The sequence below is a fragment of the Salvelinus namaycush genome, unplaced genomic scaffold (genome assembly GCF_016432855.1).
Source record: "Salvelinus namaycush isolate Seneca unplaced genomic scaffold, SaNama_1.0 Scaffold1315, whole genome shotgun sequence".
Classification (NCBI taxonomy): Eukaryota; Metazoa; Chordata; class Actinopteri; order Salmoniformes; family Salmonidae; genus Salvelinus; species Salvelinus namaycush.
Window position 1 is genome coordinate 11186 of NW_024058026.1, and position 22226 is coordinate 33411.

At 43.4% G+C, this 22226-nt stretch overlaps 1 protein-coding gene across 2 annotated transcripts; it reads right to left on the bottom strand.

Moving 5' to 3' along the window:
• Nucleotides 1-3693: 3693 nt before the first annotated feature.
• On the bottom strand, nucleotides 3694-22178 carry il17ra1a (interleukin 17 receptor A1a). 2 transcript variants are annotated; one of them, XM_038982834.1, is made up of 14 exons: nucleotides 21827-22178; nucleotides 17684-17708; nucleotides 17204-17350; nucleotides 16154-16275; nucleotides 15938-16064; nucleotides 15701-15748; nucleotides 14228-14382; nucleotides 11022-11096; nucleotides 10813-10879; nucleotides 10591-10725; nucleotides 9639-9880; nucleotides 8896-9225; nucleotides 4925-5555; nucleotides 3961-4858 (listed from the first exon to the last, which is right to left on the bottom strand). In XM_038982834.1, exons 1-14 carry the CDS (start codon nucleotides 21923-21925, stop codon nucleotides 4122-4124), a joined length of 2940 nt encoding a protein of 979 aa, XP_038838762.1. In that variant the 5' UTR covers nucleotides 21926-22178; the 3' UTR covers nucleotides 3961-4121. The 2 variants fall into 2 exon arrangements, with proteins under 2 accessions (XP_038838763.1, XP_038838762.1); XM_038982835.1 differs by lacking the exon at nucleotides 17684-17708 and having other exon boundaries at nucleotides 3694-4858; nucleotides 21827-21924.
• Nucleotides 22179-22226: the final 48 nt, after the last annotated feature.

The window sequence follows — 22226 nt, forward strand, 5'->3', positions numbered from 1 at the left end:
GGCTGATTGAACTGAGGTGTCCTTCTACCTAGCCTTCTGTTGGCTGATGGAACTGCGGGGTCCTTCTACCTAGCCTTCTGTTGGCTGATGGAACTGAGGTGTCCTTCTACCTAGCCTTCTGTTGGCTGATGGAACCGAGGTGTCCTTCTACCTAGCCTTCTGTTGGCTGATGGAACTGAGGTGTCCTTCTACCTAGCCTTCTGTTGGCTGATGGAACTGAGGTGTCCTTCTACCTACCCTTCTGTTGGCTGATGTAACTGAGGTGTCCTTCTACCTACCCTTCTGTTGGCTGATGGAACTGAGGTGTCCTTCTACCTACCCTTCTGTTGGCTGATGGAACTGAGGTGTCCTTCTACCTACCCTTCTGTTGGCTGATTGAACTGAGGTGTCCTTCTACCTACCCTTCTGTTGGCTGATGTAACTGAGGTGTCCTTCTACCTACCCTTCTGTTGGCTGATGGAACTGAGGTGTCCTTCTACCTACCCTTCTGTTGGCTGATGGAACTGAGGTGTCCTTCTACCTAGCCTTCTGTTGGCTGATGGAACTGAGGTGTCCTTCTACCTACCCTTCTGTTGGCTGATTGAACTGAGGTGTCCTTCTACCTACCCTTCTGTTGGCTGATGTAACTGAGGTGTCCTTCTACCTACCGTTATGTTGGCGGATGTAACTGAGGTGTCCTTCTACCTACCCTTCTGTTGGCTGATTGAACTGAGGTGTCCTTCTACCTACCCTTCTGTTGGCTGATTGAACTGAGGTGTCCTTCTACCTACCCTTCTGTTGGCTGATGTAACTGAGGTGTCCTTCTACCTACCCTTCTGTTGGCTGATGGAACTGAGGTGTCCTTCTACCTACCCTTCTGTTGGCTGATGTAACTGAGGTGTCCTTCTACCTACCCTTCTGTTGGCTGATGTAACTGAGGTGTTCTTCTACCTACCCTTATGTTGGCTGATGTAACTGAGGTGTCCTTCTACCTACCCTTCTGTTGGCTGATGTAACTGAGGTGTCCTTCTACCTACCCTTCTGTTGGCTGATGTAACTGAGGTGTCCTTCTACCTACCCTTCTGTTGGCTGATGGAACTGAGGTGTCCTTCTACCTACCCTTCTGTTGGCTGATTGAACTGAGGTGTCCTTCTACCTACCCTTCTGTTGGCTGATGTAACTGAGGTGTCCTTCTACCTACCCTTCTGTTGGCTGGTTGAACTGAGGTGTTCTTCTACCTACCCTTCTGTTGGCTGGTTGAACTGAGGTGTCCTTCTACCTACCCTTCTGTTGGCTGATGTAACTGAGGTGTCCTTCTACCTACCCTTCTGTTGGCTGATGTAACTGAGGTGTCCTTCTACCTACCCTTCTGTTGGCTGATGTAACTGAGGTGTCCTTCTACCTACCCTTCTGTTGGCCGATGTAACTGAGGTGTCCTTCTACCTACCCTTCTGTTGGCGGATGTAACTGAGGTGTCCTTCTACCTACCCTTCTGTTGGCTGATGTAACTGAGGTGTCCTTCTACCTACCCTTCTGTTGGCGGATGGAACTGAGGTGTCCTTCTACCTACCCTTCTGTTGGCTGATGGAACTGAGGTGTTCTTCTACCTACCCTTCTGTTGGCTGATGGAACTGAGGTGTTCTTCTACCTACCCTTCTGTTGGCTGATGGAACTGAGGTGTCCTTCTACCTACCCTTCTGGTGGCTGATGTAACTGAGGTGTCCTTCTACCTACCCTTCTGTTGGCTGATGTAACTGAGGTGTCCTTCTACCTACCCTTCTGTTGGCTGATGTAACTGAGGTGTCCTTCTACATACCCTTCTGTTGGCTGATGGAACTGAGGTGTCCTTCTACCTACCCTTCTGTTGGCGGATGTAACTGAGGTGTCCTTCTACCTACCCTTCTGTTGGCTGATGTAACTGGGGTGTCCTTCTACCTACCCTTCTGTTGGCTGATGTAACTGAGGTGTCCTTCTACCTAATTTTCCTGTTGGCTGATGTAACTGAGGTGTCCTTCTACCTACCCTTCTGTTGGCTGATGGAACTGAGGTGTCCTTCTACCTACCCTTCTGTTGGCTGATGTAACTGAGGTGTCCTTCTACCTACCGTTATGTTGGCTGATGGAACTGAGGTGTCCTTCTACCTACCGTTATGTTGGCGGATGTAACTGAGGTGTCCTTCTACCTGCCCTTCTGTTGGCTGATGTAACTGAGGTGTCCTTCTACCTACTCTTCTGTTGGCTGATGTAACTGAGGTGTCCTTCTACCTAATCTTCCTGTTGGCTGATGTAACTGGGGTGTCCTTCTACCTAGCCTTCTGTTGGCTGATGGAACTGAGGTGTCCTTCTGCCTACCCTTCTGTTGGCTGATGTAACTGAGGTGTCCTTCTACCTACCCTTCTGTTGGCTGATGTAACTGAGGTGTCCTTCTACCTACCCTTCTGTTGGCTGATGTAACTGAGGTGTCCTTCTACCTACCCTTCTGTTGGCTGATGTAACGGAGGTGTCCTTCTACCTACCCTTCTGTTGGCGGATGTAACTGAGGTGTCCTTCTACCTACCGTTATGTTGGCGGATGTAACTGAGGTGTCCTTCTACCTACCCTTCTGTTGGCTGATGGAACTGAGGTGTCCTTCTACCTGCCCTTCTGTTGGCTGATGTAACTGAGGTGTCCTTCTACCTACCCTTCTGTTGGCTGATTGAACTCAAATAAAAATGGAATGGCTCGTTCTTGCTTCTGTTTGTTCCGAATAAATCAAGCCGACGTATTTACAATGTTTTTATACTTTTTAGATATTATTTATTATTATTTACGTGCCGATGACCCTGCTGCATATTAAGATATTGAAAAGGTTTGCGCAATTGTACTTGGGGTGTTAGAGATAATTCAAGTTAACCTGGCCCCGGATCTGTTTAGGGATGATACAAGATAGCCTGGCCCCGGATCTGTTTAGAGATAATTCAAGTTAACCTGGCCCCGGATCTGTTTAGTGATGATACAAGATAGCTTGGCACCCAGATCTGTTTAGAGATGATACAAAATAGCCTGGCCCCGGATCTGTTTAGAGATGATACAAAATAGCCTGGCCCCCGGATCTGTTTAGAGATGATACAAGATAGCCTGGCCCCCGGATCTGTTTAGAGATGATACAAGATAGCCTGGCCCCGGATCTGTTTAGAGATGATACAAAATAGCCTGGCCCCCGGATCTGTTTAGAGATGATACAAGATAGCCTGGCCCCCGGATCTGTTTGTGCTCTCACCAACTCCATTGCTCATTGTCATGAGTTGTCATAACAGCAAAATCAGACAGGTACCCAGGCTAGATAAAAGACAGGCTGTAACAATGTATGTACTGACAAAACAATGTGTTTTATGTCCAGTAATAGGCCAATAGAAGCCCTGGACCACCAAGGATTTTCATTCTTGGATCTAGAAAACTGGTTTAAAGAAACCAAGACTAACTCTGACTGACTACATTTGATTTGTTGTTTAAATGGGATTTATAATTAACAGATACTAAGCTTCTGTTCCCAGCATGAACGTTTTCTATGTTTTGTTGAAACCATTAAATGGGATTTATATTTGGTGCTGTGTCCACAGGGCTCTGGTCAAAAGTAGTGCACTATGTAGGGAATAGGGCTCTGGTCGAAAGTAGTGCACTATGTAGGGAATAGGGCTCTGGTCGAAAGTAGTGCACTATGTAGGGAATAGGGCTCTGGTCGAAAGTAGTGCACTATGTAGGGAATAGGGTGCCATATGGGACAAAAAAATCTTGATTCCCAAATAGTGTACAGGAAAACAGAAACTGGTTATTGTTTACAGAAAGCAAATTCTACGTGTAGAATGTTGTGTATATCTGAAATATGGACATGATCACTTTTTATTGTCTTGTACAACCTGATATAAGGAAGTGATGTCAGAACTAAATATATGGATGATGCTGTACAAACCCATTGGCTGATTCATTGACTCCAGGTTTGTGCATCCTTTCAAACAGGAAATCAGAAAAACGTTTATAGACAATAGTGTTATAATAATATGAAAGACAATGCTGAACAACTAAAGTGTTTATGATCCAGAGTATATGATGAACACCCGTTTTCTAGAACGTTCTCTCTGCATTTTATTGCAGAAGCCAGAGTATTTAATTGTTTAGGTAGAGAGCCTGTTGTAACCTGGCCAGTGCCACCAGTGGATTGTCGCTGGCCTCTCCTACAGGGTAGTGTACAGAAGAGTCCTGCTGGAAGGAGCTCCTGGAGATATAGCCCAGGTCTGACCCACTGACAGGTCTCTTCTCCTGGGCAGCAGGATTCATCACCTCCCCACCCTCCTCCATCTCTACCGGCTGGGAGTGGGTTATCTCTAACAGGGGAGGGAGGTACTGAATCTGACTGTCCATCGGTACAGGTGGGGTAACCTGGATGGAGCTGAAGGACAGTTGTGATTGGCCCATCTTGACAGGAAGTGATAGGTCCATCTCTCCATGCTGTTGTGATAGGTAGCCGTGCTCTGTGGACACAGAGGTGATTTCTGGGATAGCACTGAGACCACAGAGTGACAGCTGGAGAGACATGAGTTGTTCCAGGGTGTCAGCAGAGGGTTGACGAGAAGGACTGTATGCCTCCTCCTCTTCCTCGTTCTCTAGAGGGCAGCGGTCTGCTGTTCCCCACCTCTCCTGTGGGTGGAGACAGTTCTCTCTGGCCGAGGGTGGCTCACTCAGGAGAAGATCTGACAACCCCCAGGGTTGACTCTCCAGGGCATGCGGGTGCAGATCAGAGATAAGTACCCCAGGTGGGGCCTCAACGACCGGGTATGACGGGTACACCTGGTGGCTGTCAGAGCTGACCCATGGAAGAAGCTCCAGCACAGACGTCCCATTACCTGGAACCCCTAGCCTGGGTACCAGTCTGTTTGTGCTATCATTCCACTCCCCACTGATAACCTTACCTTCCAGTTTCACTTCAGGAGTCAAGACCTGGAATCCCTGGCTGTTTCCATTGATCTCTACATCATAGCTGGAGATTGGAGGCCCCTTCCTGTATTCTGGAACACACTGTAGAACAGGAGGCCCCTTGCTGTATTCTGGAACACACTGTAGAACAGGAGGCCCCTTCCTGTATTCTGGAACACACTCTAGAACAGGAGGCCCCATCCTGTATTCTGGAACAAACTCTAGAACAGGAGGCCCCTTCCTGTATTCTGGAACAAACTCTAGAACAGGAGGCCCCTTCCTGTATTCTGGAACAAACTCTAGAACAGGAGGCCCCTTCCTGTATTCTGGAACAAACTCTAGAACAGGAGGCCCCTTCCTGTATTCTGGAACAAACTCTAAAACAGGAGGCCCCTTCCTATATTCTGGAACAAACTCTAAAACAGGAGCGACCGGCTGTTCCAGTAGAGCATCATACTCTGTTACTGCGACCACTTCCTCCTCTGCGTTGATGTCAACACACTCCTGTTCAAACCAGTCTGGGTTTTCTAGCTGGAACACCTGGAAGGCTTCGATGGCGTCACGCAGATCCCTCCCCGATGGACATGTGAAGTACTCTTCCACTCCGATCCCCTCGATGTGGCTGACCTGATTGAAATAATTCGTTCATTTTATTTGACACGTTCAAAATATACTTTACAAAAATACAAACGCAACAACTTCAAAGATTTTACTGAGTTACAGTTTATAAAAGGAAATCAGTCAATTAAAATAAATTCATTAGGCCCTAAACTATGGATTTCACATGACTGGGCAGGGGTGTAGCCATGGGTGGGGGGCATAGGCCCACCCACTTGGCAGCCAGCCCCACCGACTAAGGAGCCAGGCCCAGTTAATCAGAATGTGTTTTTCCCCACAAAAGGGCTTTATTACAGACAGAAATATTCCTCAGCACATTTTTAAAGTGGCCCTTTTATTGTCCCCAGAACAAGGTGCACCTGTGTAATGATCATGCTGTTTAATCAGCTTCTTGATATGCCACACCTGTCAGGTGGATGGATTATCTTGGCGAAGGAGAATATGCTCACTAACAGGGATGTAAACAAATTCGTGCACAACATTTGAGAAAAAAATATACATATATTTTGGTATAGTACATAAAACTTTCCTCAGCCGTAAGAGTACTGGTACATTCAACATAATTGAGAAGCTAGCGTCTGATTTCCACTGTGGGCCTCACTGCTACTAGTGATGCACCAATATTACATTTTTGGCCGATAACCAATATTTTCCTTGCCAAAAAAACCCAGATAACCGATATTTAAAATTTTAGTGGCCTTTTAAGCATTCTAGTACAGTTAAATAGTTAACACACACACACATGGACGCAGCGGTCTAAGTGCAAGAGGCGTCACTACAGTCCCTGGTTCGAATCCAGGCTGTATCACATCCGGCCGTGATTGGGAGTCCCATAGGGCGGCGCACGATTGGCCCAGCGCCGTCCGGGTTTGGCCGGGGTAGGCCGTCATTGTAAATAAGAATTTGTTCTTAACTGACTTGCCTAGTTAAATAAAGGTTACACACACCACACTGACCAAAAAGTTATATTGTTGGCATTTACGTAGGTCCCCATTACCAGTTAAACATAATCAAAACCTATTTCTTTCACTTACTCGCTGTGATATTTCGTTGTTGATTTCTTCAGTCGTTTCATTCTCAACCAGGAGCCCGTTTGGGTCTTTGCGTGTCAAAAAAGATACTCGTCAAATAAGCTTGTTGACCAATCAGGATCTGAATATGACTGCACGTCACATAATAATTTAACGCACTCATATTTTTACGTAGTTATTACACATTGATTACACGATCACTCGTATTTCATATGTCAAGATGATTCATCGATACGTATGCTATGATGCTGGAGAAGTTGTCTCGCGCACCTAGAGTGCTGGTCACGAAAAAAGCTAGCTAGCTCATGGATGCAAACAATGTTCTTCCCCAAAGACACAGCAAAACGACATAATCTGTTTCAGTAGCTATCGTTAGCTAGCTAACTACATAGCTACAGTTGAAGTCGGAAGTTTACATACACTTAGGTTGGAGTCATTAAAACTCATTTTTCAACCACTCCACAAATGTCTTGTTAACAAACTATAGTTTTGGCAAGTCGGTCAAGACAACTACTTTGTGCATGACACAAGGATTTTTTCCAACAATTGTTTACAATTGTTATACCCCATTTCATTGATCCCCCAATCCTTAGGTAAAGCTGTACAGTGCAACATGAATGTCAATACACACAATAGGCTGACTGGGGAGATGATTTCACACAGTCCCGCGATAAGAGCTCATATTTGCGTAAACTCTTCACAGTTGTGTTCTGTGGGTGTCACTGAGTAGACTGATACCTCATTTCATTGCTTCACATTCCAACCTTGTTTAACATGATCTTGTCTAAATATGACATGATTCCACCAACTGTAACCTTTCAAAGAGGTACTTTTATTTTGAAGGCAAACCGCAAATTCCACTATTGTGGCTAATCCTTATTGTGGCTAGCTTCACAACACATAACCCGGTCCGGTCGAGCCTCACTAGCCAGATGAAGCTAGCTGGCTGCTTATAACGTTAGCTTTGGGCAACAGAGTTAAGTAGCTGGCTGCTTATAACGTTAGCTTTGGGCAACAGGGTTAAGTAGCTGGCTGCTTATAACGTTAGCCTTGGGCAACAGAGTTAAGTAGCTGGCTGCTTATAACGTTAGCTTTGGGCAACAGGGTTAAGTAGCTGGCTGCTTATAACGTTAGCTTTGGGCAACAGGGTGTAGTAGCTGGCTGCTTATAACGTTAGCTTTGGGCAACAGGGTTAAGTAGCTGGCTGCTTATAACGTTAGCTTTGGGCAACAGGGTTAAGTAGCTGGCTGCTTATAACGTTAGCTTTGGGCAACAGGGTTAAGTAGCTGGCTGCTTATAACGTTAGCTTTGGGCAACAGGGTTTAGTAGCTGGCTGCTTATAACGTTAGCTTTGGGCAACAGGGTTAAGATGCTGGCTAGCTATTTATTTTCATGAACTGAAGTTCAATTTCAACAGTCGAACAACAAGTGGCTTCCTAGCTAATACTTACAAGGATTCCTAAATCATTGCTAAGAATAATGAAAATGACTGCAGTTTCTACTGGTCATTGTTTTCAGGCTGGTTGTATTGGTGCTAGCTAGCTACCAAGCTAAAGCTAGCTACCCCAGAAGTTGCGGTTGAACAAATAATGCTTTATTACCAACGTGGTATTGTAAACACATCATTCGTGGCCGGTGTTTACTTGTTTGCAGACTGTTTGTACAGCTTTGACAGTGCTACTGATTGGAAATTCAGAACACGCAACATTCTATAATAGAACTGTGTTATTTAACGTGTCAAATAGTGTTATTTGACGTGTATTTTTTTGGACAAGGAAAGACCCAAAAGGCGTCCCATAGTATGTCGTGAAGCTAATATTACACTATTACTGTGTAACTCCGGTAAGGCAACATCTGAACAATAGCGCACTTTGTAACGTTAGTGTGTACGGGTGCTCGACCAGTCGGCGAAAGCCAACATCACCCACGACAGAGAACGGTTGACTGTCAAGGGCAATGAATTCCATTATCTGACTCTTTCAAATGACTGCTGGACTTGTTGACTGCTCGATCCAAACAGCAGACATTGCGGGCTAGGTTAGGAATGCTGTGTTACACGTGTAGTGCAACATTTTACGTGGCGTCGTTATGTCATGTACCTACGTTATATAGGTGTGCACGTCAGCTTTGACATCGGTTTTAAACATCGGCGTTAAACTAAACATCGGGCCGATACCGATGTTGGCATTTTTAGCTAATATCGTCCGATTCCGATATGTTCACCGACTTATCGTGCATCCCTAACTATTACCTATAGACTAGGGTACAGAACAACAGACCAGGCAGGAAGCATAGGGAGATCCCATCAACAAACGGACCTGTCCTGGTGCGTACTTCTCCTGGTCCAGGATCCTAAAGCAGAGCTCCTCAAAGTGTTTCATCAGCTTGTACTTCACAGCGATGTCGAAGACAGACGGCACGTCACGCTCGCTGCCGACATCGTCAAAGTAGGCCACCATGTATTTCCCCAGCGCGGCGGCCTGCTGCATGTCGGGCAGGAAGAGGTTGAGGGCCGGGGTCAGCATGTCGTCGATGGGCGACCGGAGGTCCTCTCTTAACGTCACACGACTCTGGCCACACATCGCCCTCCACTTGGCCTGGACGCCACGAGAACAGAGGACCAGGATCTTGTCTGATGATTTGTTGATCTGTAGGAGAGGAGAGGAGAGAGGGGGAGGAGAGGAGAGGAGAAGAGAGGAGAGGAGATGAGGAGAGACAAGAGAGGAGAGGGGGAGGAGAGGAGAAGAGAGGAGAGGAGAAGACAAGAAGAGGAGAGGAGGAGAGAGACAGATTTGTCAATCTGTGGAAAGATTTTTTTTCTGTTTTGTTCAAGTGCCTTGCTAAAGAAAACAACGGTACAGGGTCTGAAACCAACAACCTTCAGATTCCCACTTTTACTTCCTAACCGTCTAGTCCTCTTCTCTACTGGGCCTGTATGTATAAAGGGTTTCAGAGTGGGAGTGCTGATCTAGGAACAGTTTAGCCTTTTAGATTATATTGAAGGATATTACATGAACAAGGAACACCTGATCCTAGATCAGCACTCCTGGTGTCTACCCACCTGTTGTCTCTGCCACTCCAGCCAGGGTAGTCTCCCCACAGTGCCCAGCCAGGCTGTGTCTAGAAGGTCCAACACCACCTCAGTTCCACACTTGGCCTGGAGGAAGGCACAGAGCTTCAGGACTATATTCCTGTAGAGAGGATGGTCCTGAGAGTAGATCACCAACACCCTGGGAGGAACCCTGGGGAGATGAGGAGTCTGGGCGTCTGGCTCTACAGCTGGGGGATAGGGGCCTGGTGGGACTGAAGGAGAGACAGAGAGGGAAGGAGGGGAGGGAGAGAGAGAGAGAGAGAAAGAGGGAGATGGAGAGAGACAGAGAGGGAGGGAGAGACAGAGAGGGAGGGAGAGAGAGAGAGGGAGAGAGCCAGAGAGGGAGGGAGAGAGAGAGGGAGGGAGAAAGGGAGGGGGAAAGAGGGAGGGAAGGGAGGGAGAGACAGAGCGAGAGACAGAGAGGGAAGGAGGGGAGGGAAAGAGAGACAGAGAGGGAGGGGAGTGAGAGACAGAGAGAGGGGGATGGGAGGGGAGGGAAAGAGAGACAGAGAGGGAGAGAGAGAGAGAGGGGAGGGGAGTGAGAGAGAGGGAAGGAAGTGAGAGAGAGATGGGGGGGAGGGGAGTGAGAGAGAGAGAAAGATGAAAGTATGAAACAGGAAGTCAGATTGATGCTCTTCTATCCCACGGACCATTGACTCCCAAAATCCATCCTCATTTCTTAACCATCATATTCTGCTAATGTCTTAATTAATGTCATGCATTTAGTTATGGCTACATGACCGTGCAGTAATGAAGCATATTATATACATGCCTTCATTTCTCAACAGCCAAAGTCAGTCAAATAGAGACTTGTCAAAATAACTTGTTTGTCACTGAGGAGCACTGAATAACCAATTTCCAATACATTTTGAGTGATTAAGTGCGAGATATTGAGTGATAATGGCATCTCTCCTCAACCCACCTTTCTTTCTCCGTCTCCGTAGTTGATAGACAAGACAACAGACCAGTCCAGCGACCAGCAGCAACACCACGGCAGCTACGGCTGTGTAGATTTTAGGAGATGCAGAATCTCCAGGTAACACAGTTGGAGGGGTCCCTGAAATCACACCAATATTTTGTTAGTGGACAACAGGAAATATATCCTATTTTACCATGTAATAAATAGACTTGTTGATGAACCTACCACATATGTTAAACGTTTTCCTTCTTCGTACACAGTCGTTGTTGCAACGGCTAAAAAACGGCTGGATCTAGTAGGAGGAAGATGAAGCTGTGCTTTACAAGGCCACTATCAGGTACACAACAGGTCTACAACATAAACCTCTAGCTTGCTGAACACTGCCAGTGATTTGACAGAAACAAGTAAGTTGTAAAGTTCCAAGGAGGACTGACCTCCACATCAAAATGGCAGCAGGTCCGGGGCCACTTCTCCAGGTCAAACTCTACATTCAGCAACGTTTGGTTGGTCTAAAGGAAAAACATAAGATATGAACTCGCTTATCTTTCTGCTTGATCTCTACATCATAGACGTAGGTACAGTGCCTTGGGAAAGTATTCAGACCCCTTCCCTATTTCCACATTTTGTTATGTTACAGCCTTATTCTAAAATGGATAAAAAATTTAAAAATCCTCATCAATCTACACACAATACCCCATAATGACATCACAATACCACATAATGACATCACAATACCCCATTATGACATCACAATACCACATAATGACATCACAATACCACATAATGACAAAGTGAAAACAGGGTTTTAGATATTTTGGCAAATGTATTACAAATAAAAAACAGAAATACTTTATTTATATAAGTATTCAGAACCTTTGCTATGAGACTCCAAATTGAGCTCAGGTGCATCTTGTTTCCATTGATCATCCTTGAGATGTTTCTACAACTTGATTGGAGTCCACCTGTGGTAAATTCAATTGATTGGACATATATTTGGAAAGGCACAAACCTGTCTATATAAGGTCCCACAGTTGACAGTGCATGTCAGAGCAAAAACCAAGTCATGAGGTCAAAGGAATTGTCCGTAGAGCTCCGAGACAGGATTGTGTCGAGGCACAGATCTGGGGAAGGGTACCAAAACATTTCTGCAGCATTGAAGGTCCCCAAGAACACAGTGGCCTCCATCATTCTTAAATTGAAGAAGTTTGGAACCACCAAGACTCTTCCTAGACCTGGCCGTCCGGCCAAACTGAGCAATCGGGGGAGAAGGGCCTTGGTCAGGGAGATGAACAAGAACCTGATGGTCACTCTGACAGAGCTCCGGAGTTCCTCTGTGGAGATGGGAGAACCTTCCAGAAGGACATCCATCTCTGCAGCACTCCACCAATCAGGCCTTTATGGTAGAGTGGCCAGACGGAAGCCACTCCTCACTAAAAGGCACATGACAGCCCGCTTGGTCTAACGGACTCTCAGACCATGAGAATCAAGATTCTCCGGTCTGATGAAACCTGACACAATCCCTACGGTGAAGCATGGTGGTGGCAGCATCATGCTGTGGGGATGTTTTTCAGCGGCAGGGACTTGGAGACTAGTCAGAATCGAGGGACTGATGAACGGAGCAAAGTACAGCGAGATCCTTGATGAAAACCTGCTCCAGGGCACTCAGGACCTCAGACTGGGGTGAAGGTTCACCTTCCAACAGGACAACGATCCTAAGCACACAGCCAAGACAAAACAGGAGTGGCTTTGGGACAAGTCTCTGAATGTCCTTGAGTGGCCCAGCCAGAGCCCGGACTTGAACCCGATCGAACATCTCTGGAGAGACCTGAAATTGGCTGTGCAGCGACGCTCCCCATCCAACCTGACAGAGCTTGAGAGGATCTGCAGAGAAGAATGGGAGAAACTCCCCAAATACAGGTGTGCCAAGCTTGTAGCATCATACCCAAGAAGACTCGATGCTGTAATCACTGCCAAAGGTGCTTCAACAAAATACTGAGTAAAGGGTCTGAATACTTATGTAAATGTGATATTTCTGGGCTTTTTTTTTTATACATTTGCAACAATTTCTAACAAACAGTTTTTGCTTTTTCGTTATGGGGTATTGTGATGTCATTATGGAATATTGTGATGTCATTATGGAGTATTGTGATGTCATTCTAAAATGGATTATATTGTTTTTTTACTCATCAATCTACACACAATATCCCATAATAAGGCTGTAATGTAACAAAATGTGGAACAAGTCAAGGGGTCTGAGTACTTTCCCAAGGCACTATATGTGTGAAGAAGATTAGAATCTGGGGAAGAACCCCAGCGATGAAGTGTGACACAGGATGTGCAGTGTCTCGCTTTGCAAACCTACATGTTCTAGGTCAAACCCTTGGAAGGGAAAACAAGATGTCTTCTGTACCGATGTCTCTGACGTCGTGTAGCGAGCTACAGACACAACTCTGCTGATGATGCAGTTCTTTACGCAATGAGAAGGATGTAAAAAAAACAGTAACACTTAGAATAGAGCACCCTATTCCCTATTTAGTGCACTACTTTAGACCAGAGCCCTATTCCCTATATAGTGCACTACTTTAGACCAGAGCCCTATTCCCCATATAGTGCACTACTTTTGACCAGAACCCAATTCCCTATATAGTGCACTACTTTAGACCAGAGCCCGATTCCCTATATAGTACACTACTATAGACCAGGGCCCTATTCCCTATGTAGTGCACTACTTTTGACCAGAACCCTATTCCCTATATAGTGCACTACTTTTGACCAGAGCCCTATTCCCCATATAGTGCACTACTTTTGACCAGAACCCAATTCCCTATATAGTGCACTACTTTTGACCAGAACCCAATTCCCTATATAGTGCACTACTTTAGACCAGAGCCCTATTCCCTATGTAGTGCACTACTTTTGACCAGGGCCCTATTCCCTATGTAGTGCACTACTTTAGACCAGAGCCCTATTCCCTATATAGTACACTACTTTAGACCAGAGCCCTAGTCCCAATATAGTGCACTACTTTAGACCAGAACCCTATTCCCTATATAGTGCACTACTATAGACCAGAGCCCTATTCCCTATATAATACACTACTTTAGACCAGAGCCCTATTCCCTATATAGTACACTACTTTAGACCAGAGCCCTATTCCCAATATAGTGCACTACTTTAGACCAGAGCCCTATTCCCAATATAGTGCACTACTTTAGACCAGAACCCTAGTTCACTTGATAGGGAGTAGGGTGTCATTTGGGACACGTCCTTAGTTATTTATGTTTTTATTTTATTTAACTAGGCATGTCAGTTAAGAACAAATTGTTATTTTACAATCACGGCCTACCCTGGCCAAACCCTCCCCTAACCCGGACGACGCTGTGCCAATTGTGCGCCGCCCTATGGGACTCTCGATCAACGATCAGTTGTGATACAGCCCGGGATCGAACCATGGTCTGTAGTGACGCCTCTAGCACTGAGATGCAGTGCCTTAGACCACTGCACCACTCGGGAGCCTACTTAGTTAAAGGGAACCTACATATGTCTATTGACTTCATAAGCCATTCATAAGCCATTCATAAGGCATTCATAAGCCATTCATAAGCCATTCATAAGCCATTCATAACATTAATAACCATACCATGTCTGTGTCCTGCCATTGTCTGTTGTTGGAGCACAGTAGTGAGACTCTGTAGTTGTGTGAGTGCTGGTCTGTACTGAACCCAACAGTGAGTGTGGTTCTGCCTTGTGGTCCAGTAGACCGCTCCAACGTAGTGTTAGGTCTCCACAGACTCCCTTCACACAGCAACAAAGGAACAATGTCAGAACTGAGTAGCAGCATCCTGGAATGTTCTACTACTTGTGTCCGTGTACCTCTCATAGAATATTAGATTTTATTATTATTATTATTATTATCTATTTATTTTATTTATTTATATAAAAGTATTGAGGAGTTCCTGCACCTAATTATAAACAGTACCGGCACCCAAAATGAGTACTGGAACCTATTTCAGTCCAAGTCAAGGACCGGTCACAATACACTATGAACATTATACCTGTATGACTTTAAGATATTTATTTAACTAGATGTTCATTACAACCACTCACCACTTCATATAATATAATGTGATTGGTCACTCACCACTTCATATAATATAATAGTAATGTGATTGGCCACTCACCACTTCATATAATATAATAGTAATGTGATTGGTCACTCACCACTTCATATAATATAATAGTAATGTGATTGGTCACTCACCACTTCATATAATAGTAATGTGATTGGTCACTCACCACTACATATAATAGTAATGTGATTGGTCACTCACCACTTCATATAATATAATAGTAATGTGATTGGTCACTCACCACTTCATATAATATAATAGTAATGTGATTGGTCACTCACCACTTCATATAATATAATAGTAATGTGATTGGTCACTCAACACATAATATAATATAATAGTAATGTGATTGGTCACTCACCACTTCATATAATATAATAGTAATGTGATTGGTCACTCACCACTTCATATAATATAATAGTAATGTGATTTGTCACTCACCACTTCATATAATATAATAGTAATGTGATTGGTCACTCAACACATAATATAATATAATAGTAATGTGATTGGTCACTCACCACTTCATGTAATATAATGTGATTGGTCACTCACCACTTCATATAATATAATAGTAATGTGATTGGTCACTCACCACTTCATATAATATAATAGTAATGTGATTGGTCACTCACCACTTCATATAATATAATGTGATTGGTCACTCACCACTTCATATAATATAATAGTAATGTGATTGGTCACTCACCACTTCATATAATATAATAGTAATGTGATTGGTCACTCACCACTTCATATAATATAATAGTAATGTGATTGGTCACTCACCACTTCATATAATATAATAGTAATGTGATTGGTCACTCACCACTTCATATAATATAATAGTAATGTGATTGGCCACTCACTACTTCATATAATATAATGTGATTGGTCACTCACCACTTCATATAATATAATAGTAATGTGATTGGTCACTCACCACTTCATATAATATAATAGTAATGTGATTGGTCACTCACCGTTTTCCAGACACACCTTGCTCCTCTGAATCTTGGGATCTTTACAATCTAAAGTTAAATAACATCTATTACCTGACTGTTCATAGTTTGGAACTAAATGTTGTAACAAGTATGTTTCAGGTATTGAATACAAAGCTGTTGATGCCAATCCAATGTGCAGTAGGAATAGACAGTAGACTACTGTACAAAGTCTCTACACTGTGTTTTACTAATCTCACCTAAATGTATGGTTCTCACCTGGCACAGTGAAATGTTTATGGATGTTATAACCAGAGTGTTTCAGGTTTGGTTTGGGGAGGTTGGAGACTGAGACAACGTATGACAGGCCGGGTTCAACCACCACTCGATCCAGGGAGAAAGACCACTGAGAGAAAATAGATTGTCTGTTTACTAGGGTGTGTCACGTAAGAATGGATATTTACCATTAAATTGATGACTTGTAATGCGGCCTACCTTTTCATGTGCTGGATTCAGCATGGGTATCTTATCGAAGAATAAGTATCGAACACACAGATTCTGGTTTGTGGCTTCCTTCAAAACATGAAGCTCTGTTCCTTTCAGGGAACTAATACTTCCTGATGAGAAGAAGAAGAAGAAGGTGAAGAAGAAGAAGATGAAGAAGAATGTGAAGAAGAAGAAGGTGAAGAAGAAAGAGATGAAGGTGAAGAAGAAGAAGAAGGTGAAGAAGGTGAAGAAGAAGAAGAAGAAGGTGAAGAAGGTGAAGAAGAAGAAGGTGAAGAAGAAGAAGGTGAAGAAGGTGAAGAAGAAGAAGAAGAAGGTGAAGAAGAAGAAGGTGAAGAAGGTGAAGAAGAAGGTGAAGAAGAAGAAGGTGAAGAAGAAGAAGGTGAAGAAGAAGGAGATGAAGGTGAAGAAGAAGAAGGTGAAGAAGGTGAAGAAGAAGAAGGTGAAGAAGAAGAAGATAAAGGTGAAGAAGAAGAAGAAGAAGGTGAAGAAGAAGAAGAAGAAGGTGAAGAAGAAGGTGAAGAAGGTGAAGAAGAAGGAGAAGAAGGTGAAGAAAAAGAAGAAGGTGAAGAAGAAGAAGGTGAAGAAGGTGAAGGTGAAGAAGGTGAAGGAGAAGAAGAAGAAGGTGAAGAAGAAGAAGGTGAAGAAGGTGAAGAAGAAGAAGAAGAAGGTGAAGAAGAAGAAGGTGAAGAAGGTGAAGAAGAAGAAGAAGGTGAAGAAGGTGAAGAAGAAGAAGAAGGTGAAGAAGAAGAAGGTGAAGAAGGTGAAGAAGAAGAAGAAGGTGAAGAAGAAGAAGAAGGTGAAGAAGAAGAAGGTGAAGAAGAAGAAGAAGAAGGTGAAGATGAAGAAGGTGAAGAAGAAGAAGAAGGTGAAGAAGGTGAAGAAGAAGGTGAAGAAGAAGAAATGTAAAAGTCACAAACTGCTAATCTACTTCTAGTGCTCCTCTCTACTTATGACACATCTAACAAATAGCCCCCCTATGGCTTAGTGCGCTTTAATAGGGAGGTCATGTCACATTGTGATAGTGGCCAGTCAACCCACCGTCATCCTGAGCTTTCCATCGGGCCACTAAAACAGGCACCAGGTGTCCCTCCTCATCTTTTCTAGTGTCCAGCTCCACCTCTAGGTTCACTGGGCTGCTAGGAGTGTAGCTCCGAGGCTTCAACCACCCAGGATCCAGGCAGTTATCTATGGAGGGGAGGGAAGGAGAGAAGAGGAGATGGGAGGGGAGGAGAGGAGAGGAGGGGGGAGGGGAGCAGAGCGGAGGGGTGGGGGGAGCAGAGTGGAGGGGGTAGGCGAGCAGAGTGGAGGGGGTAGGGCATTTTAATCCAATATGTCTACTTTAAACAGAAATGTTTTCCATCTATATTACACTTATTGATGAAGGAAGTGATCAACTATCACGTCAAAAAGGAAACATGCAACCGTGATCTCAGCTGGTTTGAACAAGATAACCACCCACTGTAAAACACTGTGTGGACCAATAGTAAGAGTCTACGGTACGTTAGAGATACTACTCACTGATTTTGGCTTCACATCTCAAACCCTGCACAAAAAGAGGAACGTACACATGAGCAAACGAAAACCATAGAACAAGAAGCACCAACAACTGATAATGGTATTGATGAACTAATCATGTATTTCTGTTAAGTCTAGCGCAGCCAGAAAACCTGACTTTCCTCTGTTTTAGATATATTTACACACTATGAGGTTGGAATAATACTGGGAAATTGTGAAAATTATGATAATGCCCTTTTAGTATAAAGAGCTATTTGAAAGGACTTCCTGAAATGGCAGCCTGTTTTAGCGGGATGGAGTTTTGGCCTGCCTAGTGACATCACAAGGTGGTAAACTAGTTAATAAAAGACCATTGGAAATGTTGGCCTGCCTAGTGACATCACAAGGTGGTAAACTAGTTAATAAAAGACCATTGGAAATGTTGGCCTGCCTAGTGACATCACAAGGTGGTAAACTAGTTAATAAAAGACCATTGGAAATGTTGGCCTGCCTAGTGACATCACAAGGTGGTAAACTAGTTAATAAAAGACCATTGGAAATGTTGGCTTGCCTAGTGACATCACCAGGTGGTAAACTAGTTAATAAAAGACCATTGGAAATGTTGGCCTGCCTAGTGACATCACAAGGTGGTAAACTAGTTAATAAAAGACCATTGGAAATGTTGGCCTGTCTAGTGACATCACAAGGTGGTAAACTAGTTAATAAAAGACCATTGGAAATGTTGGCCTGTCTAGTGACATCACAAGGTGGTAAACTAGTTAATAAAAGACCATTGGAAATGTTGGCCTGCCTAGTGACATCACAAGGTGGTAAACTAGTTAATAAAAGACCATTGGAAATGTTGGCCTGCCTAGTGACATCACAAGGTGGTAAACTAGTTAATAAAAGACCATTGGAAATGTTGGCCTGCCTAGTGACATCACAAGGTGGTAAACTAGTTAATAAAAGACCATTGGAAATGTTGGCCTGCCTAGTGACATCACAAGGTGGTAAACTAGTTAATAAAAGACCATTGGAAATGTTGGCCTGCCTAGTGACATCACAAGGTGGTAAACTAGTTAATAAAAGAACATTGGAAATGTTGGCCTGCCTAGTGACATCACAAGGTGGTAAACTAGTTAATAAAAGACCATTGGAAATGTTGGCCTGCCTAGTGACATCACCAGGTGGTAAACTAGTTAATAAAAGACCATTGGAAATGTTGGCCTGCCTAGTGACATCACAAGGTGGTAAACTAGTTAATAAAAGACCATTGGAAATGTTGGCCTGCCTAGTGACATCACCAGGTGGTAAACTAGTTAATAAAAGACCATTGGAAATGTTGGCCTGCCTAGTGACATCACCAGGTGGTAAACTAGTTAATAAAAGACCATTGGAAATGTTGGCCTGTCTAGTGACATCACCAGGTGGTAAACTAGTTAATAAAAGACCATTGGAAATGTTGGCCTGTCTAGTGACATCACAAGGTGGTAAACTAGTTAATAAAAGACCATTGGAAATGTTGGCCTGTCTAGTGACATCACAAGGTGGTAAACTAGTTAATAAAAGACCATTGGAAATGTTGGCCTGCCTAGTGACATCACAAGGTGGTAAACTAGTTAATAAAAGACCATTGGAAATGTTGGCCTGTCTAGTGACATCACCAGGTGGTAAACTAGTTAATAAAAGACCATTGGAAATGTTGGCCTGTCTAGTGACATCACAAGGTGGTAAACTAGTTAATAAAAGACCATTGGAAATGTTGGCCTGTCTAGTGACATCACAAGGTGGTAAACTAGTTAATAAAAGACCATTGGAAATGTTGGCCTGCCTAGTGACATCACAAGGTGGTAAACTAGTTAATAAAAGACCATTGGAAATGTTGGCCTGTCTAGTGACATCACAAGGTGGTAAACTAGTTAATAAAAGACCATTGGAAATGTTGGCCTGCCTAGTGACATCACAAGGTGGTAAACTAGTTAATAAAAGACCATTGGAAATGTTGGCCTGCCTAGTGACATCACAAGGTGGTAAACTAGTTAATAAAAGACCATTGGAAATGTTGGCCTGCCTAGTGACATCACAAGGTGGTAAACTAGTTAATAAAAGACCATTGGAAATGTTGGCCTGCCTAGTGACATCACAAGGTGGTAAACTAGTTAATAAAAGACCATTGGAAATGTTGGCCTGTCTAGTGACATCACAAGGTGGTAAACTAGTTCATAAAAGACCATTGGAAATGTTGGCCTGCCTAGTGACATCACAAGGTGGTAAACTAGTTCATAAAAGACCATTGGAAATGTTGGCCTGTCTAGTGACATCACAAGGTGGTAAACTAGTTCATAAAAGACCATTGGAAATGTTGGCCTGCCTAGTGACATCACAAGGTGGTAAACTAGTTCATAAAAGACCATTGGAAATGTTGGCCTGTCTATTGACATCACAAGGTGGTAAACTAGTTCATAAAAGACCATTGGAAATGTTGGCCTGCCTAGTGACATCACAAGGTGGTAAACTAGTTCATAAAAGACCATTGGAAATGTTGGCCTGCCTAGTGACATCACAAGGTGGTAAACTAGTTAATAAAAGACCATTGGAAATGTTGGCCTGCCTAGTGACATCACAAGGTGGTAAACTAGTTCATAAAAGACCATTGGAAATGTTGGCCTGCCTAGTGACATCACAAGGTGGTAAACTAGTTCATAAAAGACCATTGGAAATGTTGGCCTGCCTAGTGACATCACAAGGTGGTAAACTAGTTAATAAAAGACCATTGGAAATGTTGGCCTGTCTAGTGACATCACCAGGTGGTAAACTAGTTAATAAAAGACCATTGGAAATGTTGGCCTGTCTAGTGACATCACAAGGTGGTAAACTAGTTAATAAAAGACCATTGGAAATGTTGGCCTGTCTAGTGACATCACAAGGTGGTAAACTAGTTAATAAAAGACCATTGGAAATGTTGGCCTGCCTAGTGACATCACAAGGTGGTAAACTAGTTAATAAAAGACCATTGGAAATGTTGGCCTGCCTAGTGACATCACAAGGTGGTAAACTAGTTAATAAAAGACCATTGGAAATGTTGGCCTGCCTAGTGACATCACAAGGTGGTAAACTAGTTAATAAAAGACCATTGGAAATGTTGGCCTGCCTAGTGACATCACAAGGTGGTAAACTAGTTAATAAAAGACCATTGGAAATGTTGGCCTGTCTAGTGACATCACAAGGTGGTAAACTAGTTAATAAAAGACCATTGGAAATGTTGGCCTGCCTAGTGACATCACAAGGTGGTAAACTAGTTAATAAAAGACCATTGGAAATGTTGGCCTGCCTAGTGACATCACAAGGTGGTAAACTAGTTCATAAAAGACCATTGGAAATGTTGGCCTGCCTAGTGACATCACAAGGTGGTAAACTAGTTCATAAAAGACCATTGGAAATGTTGGCCTGCCTAGTGACATCACAAGGTGGTAAACTAGTTAATAAAAGACCATTGGAAATGTTGGCCTGCCTAGTGACATCACAAGGTGGTAAACTAGTTAATAAAAGACCATTGGAAATGTTGGCCTGCCTAGTGACATCACAAGGTGGTAAACTAGTTAATAAAAGACCATTGGAAATGTTGGCCTGTCTAGTGACATCACAAGGTGGTAAACTAGTTAATAAAAGACCATTGGAAATGTTGGCCTGTCTAGTGACATCACAAGGCTGTAAATTAGATTTTTTTTTTAAACACCTACATTTGTCCTTTAATATTTTTTTTTAATGCATTACAAATAAATCTACTTGCTGAGATTAGTGGTATTTTTGATAATATCACAATGTCAAAGAATGATAGATTGAGAGGTCATCTCTTTTGATAAGATATGTATCTTATTATGATCAAGTAAATTAGTAGCCTAGGCATAATGAAAGTCAGCCTGACGGACAGATTCTAGATATGGCAATTAAAAAAGATATTGTTTTTATTTTTAATGTAACTTTTATTTAACTAGACAAGTCAGTTAATAATAAATTCTTATTTACAATAACGTCCTACCCCGGCTAAACCCGGACGACGCTGAGACAATTGTACGCCGCACTACGGGACTCCCAATCACGGCCGGGTGCACTGAGAGAGTTTGACTCTTTTGCCGAATACATTTTTAAAAGTCAGTCGCCATTTACCTCTTGAGTGCAGTTTAGTGTGGGCCATTCCAAAATCCATATACTTGATGAAGTAGAGACAAACGCCAAGAACAATCCCACCGTGAGAAGTAACTTCATTTTCGTTTAGTCAAAAGCAACTAGCTTTCCTCCCGCAAATCATTTTCACAGCTCTAAAAACAACACATTTCCAATTGTCATTGGGAATCATAAATGTAGCGCACCCGTCACGATTGAAACAAAGAAAAACGATCTCTAATCTGTAAACGCGCATTTACTGTACAATACAGTAGGCTATACTAAACAGACAATAAATAAGATGCCATTCACATGAGGAGTCCACGAAATGTCTCATGAAGGTAAATACTCAGAATTTCCCGTGAAGGAAGGTCGGTAGAAGGTGTAAATGGTTAACTTACTG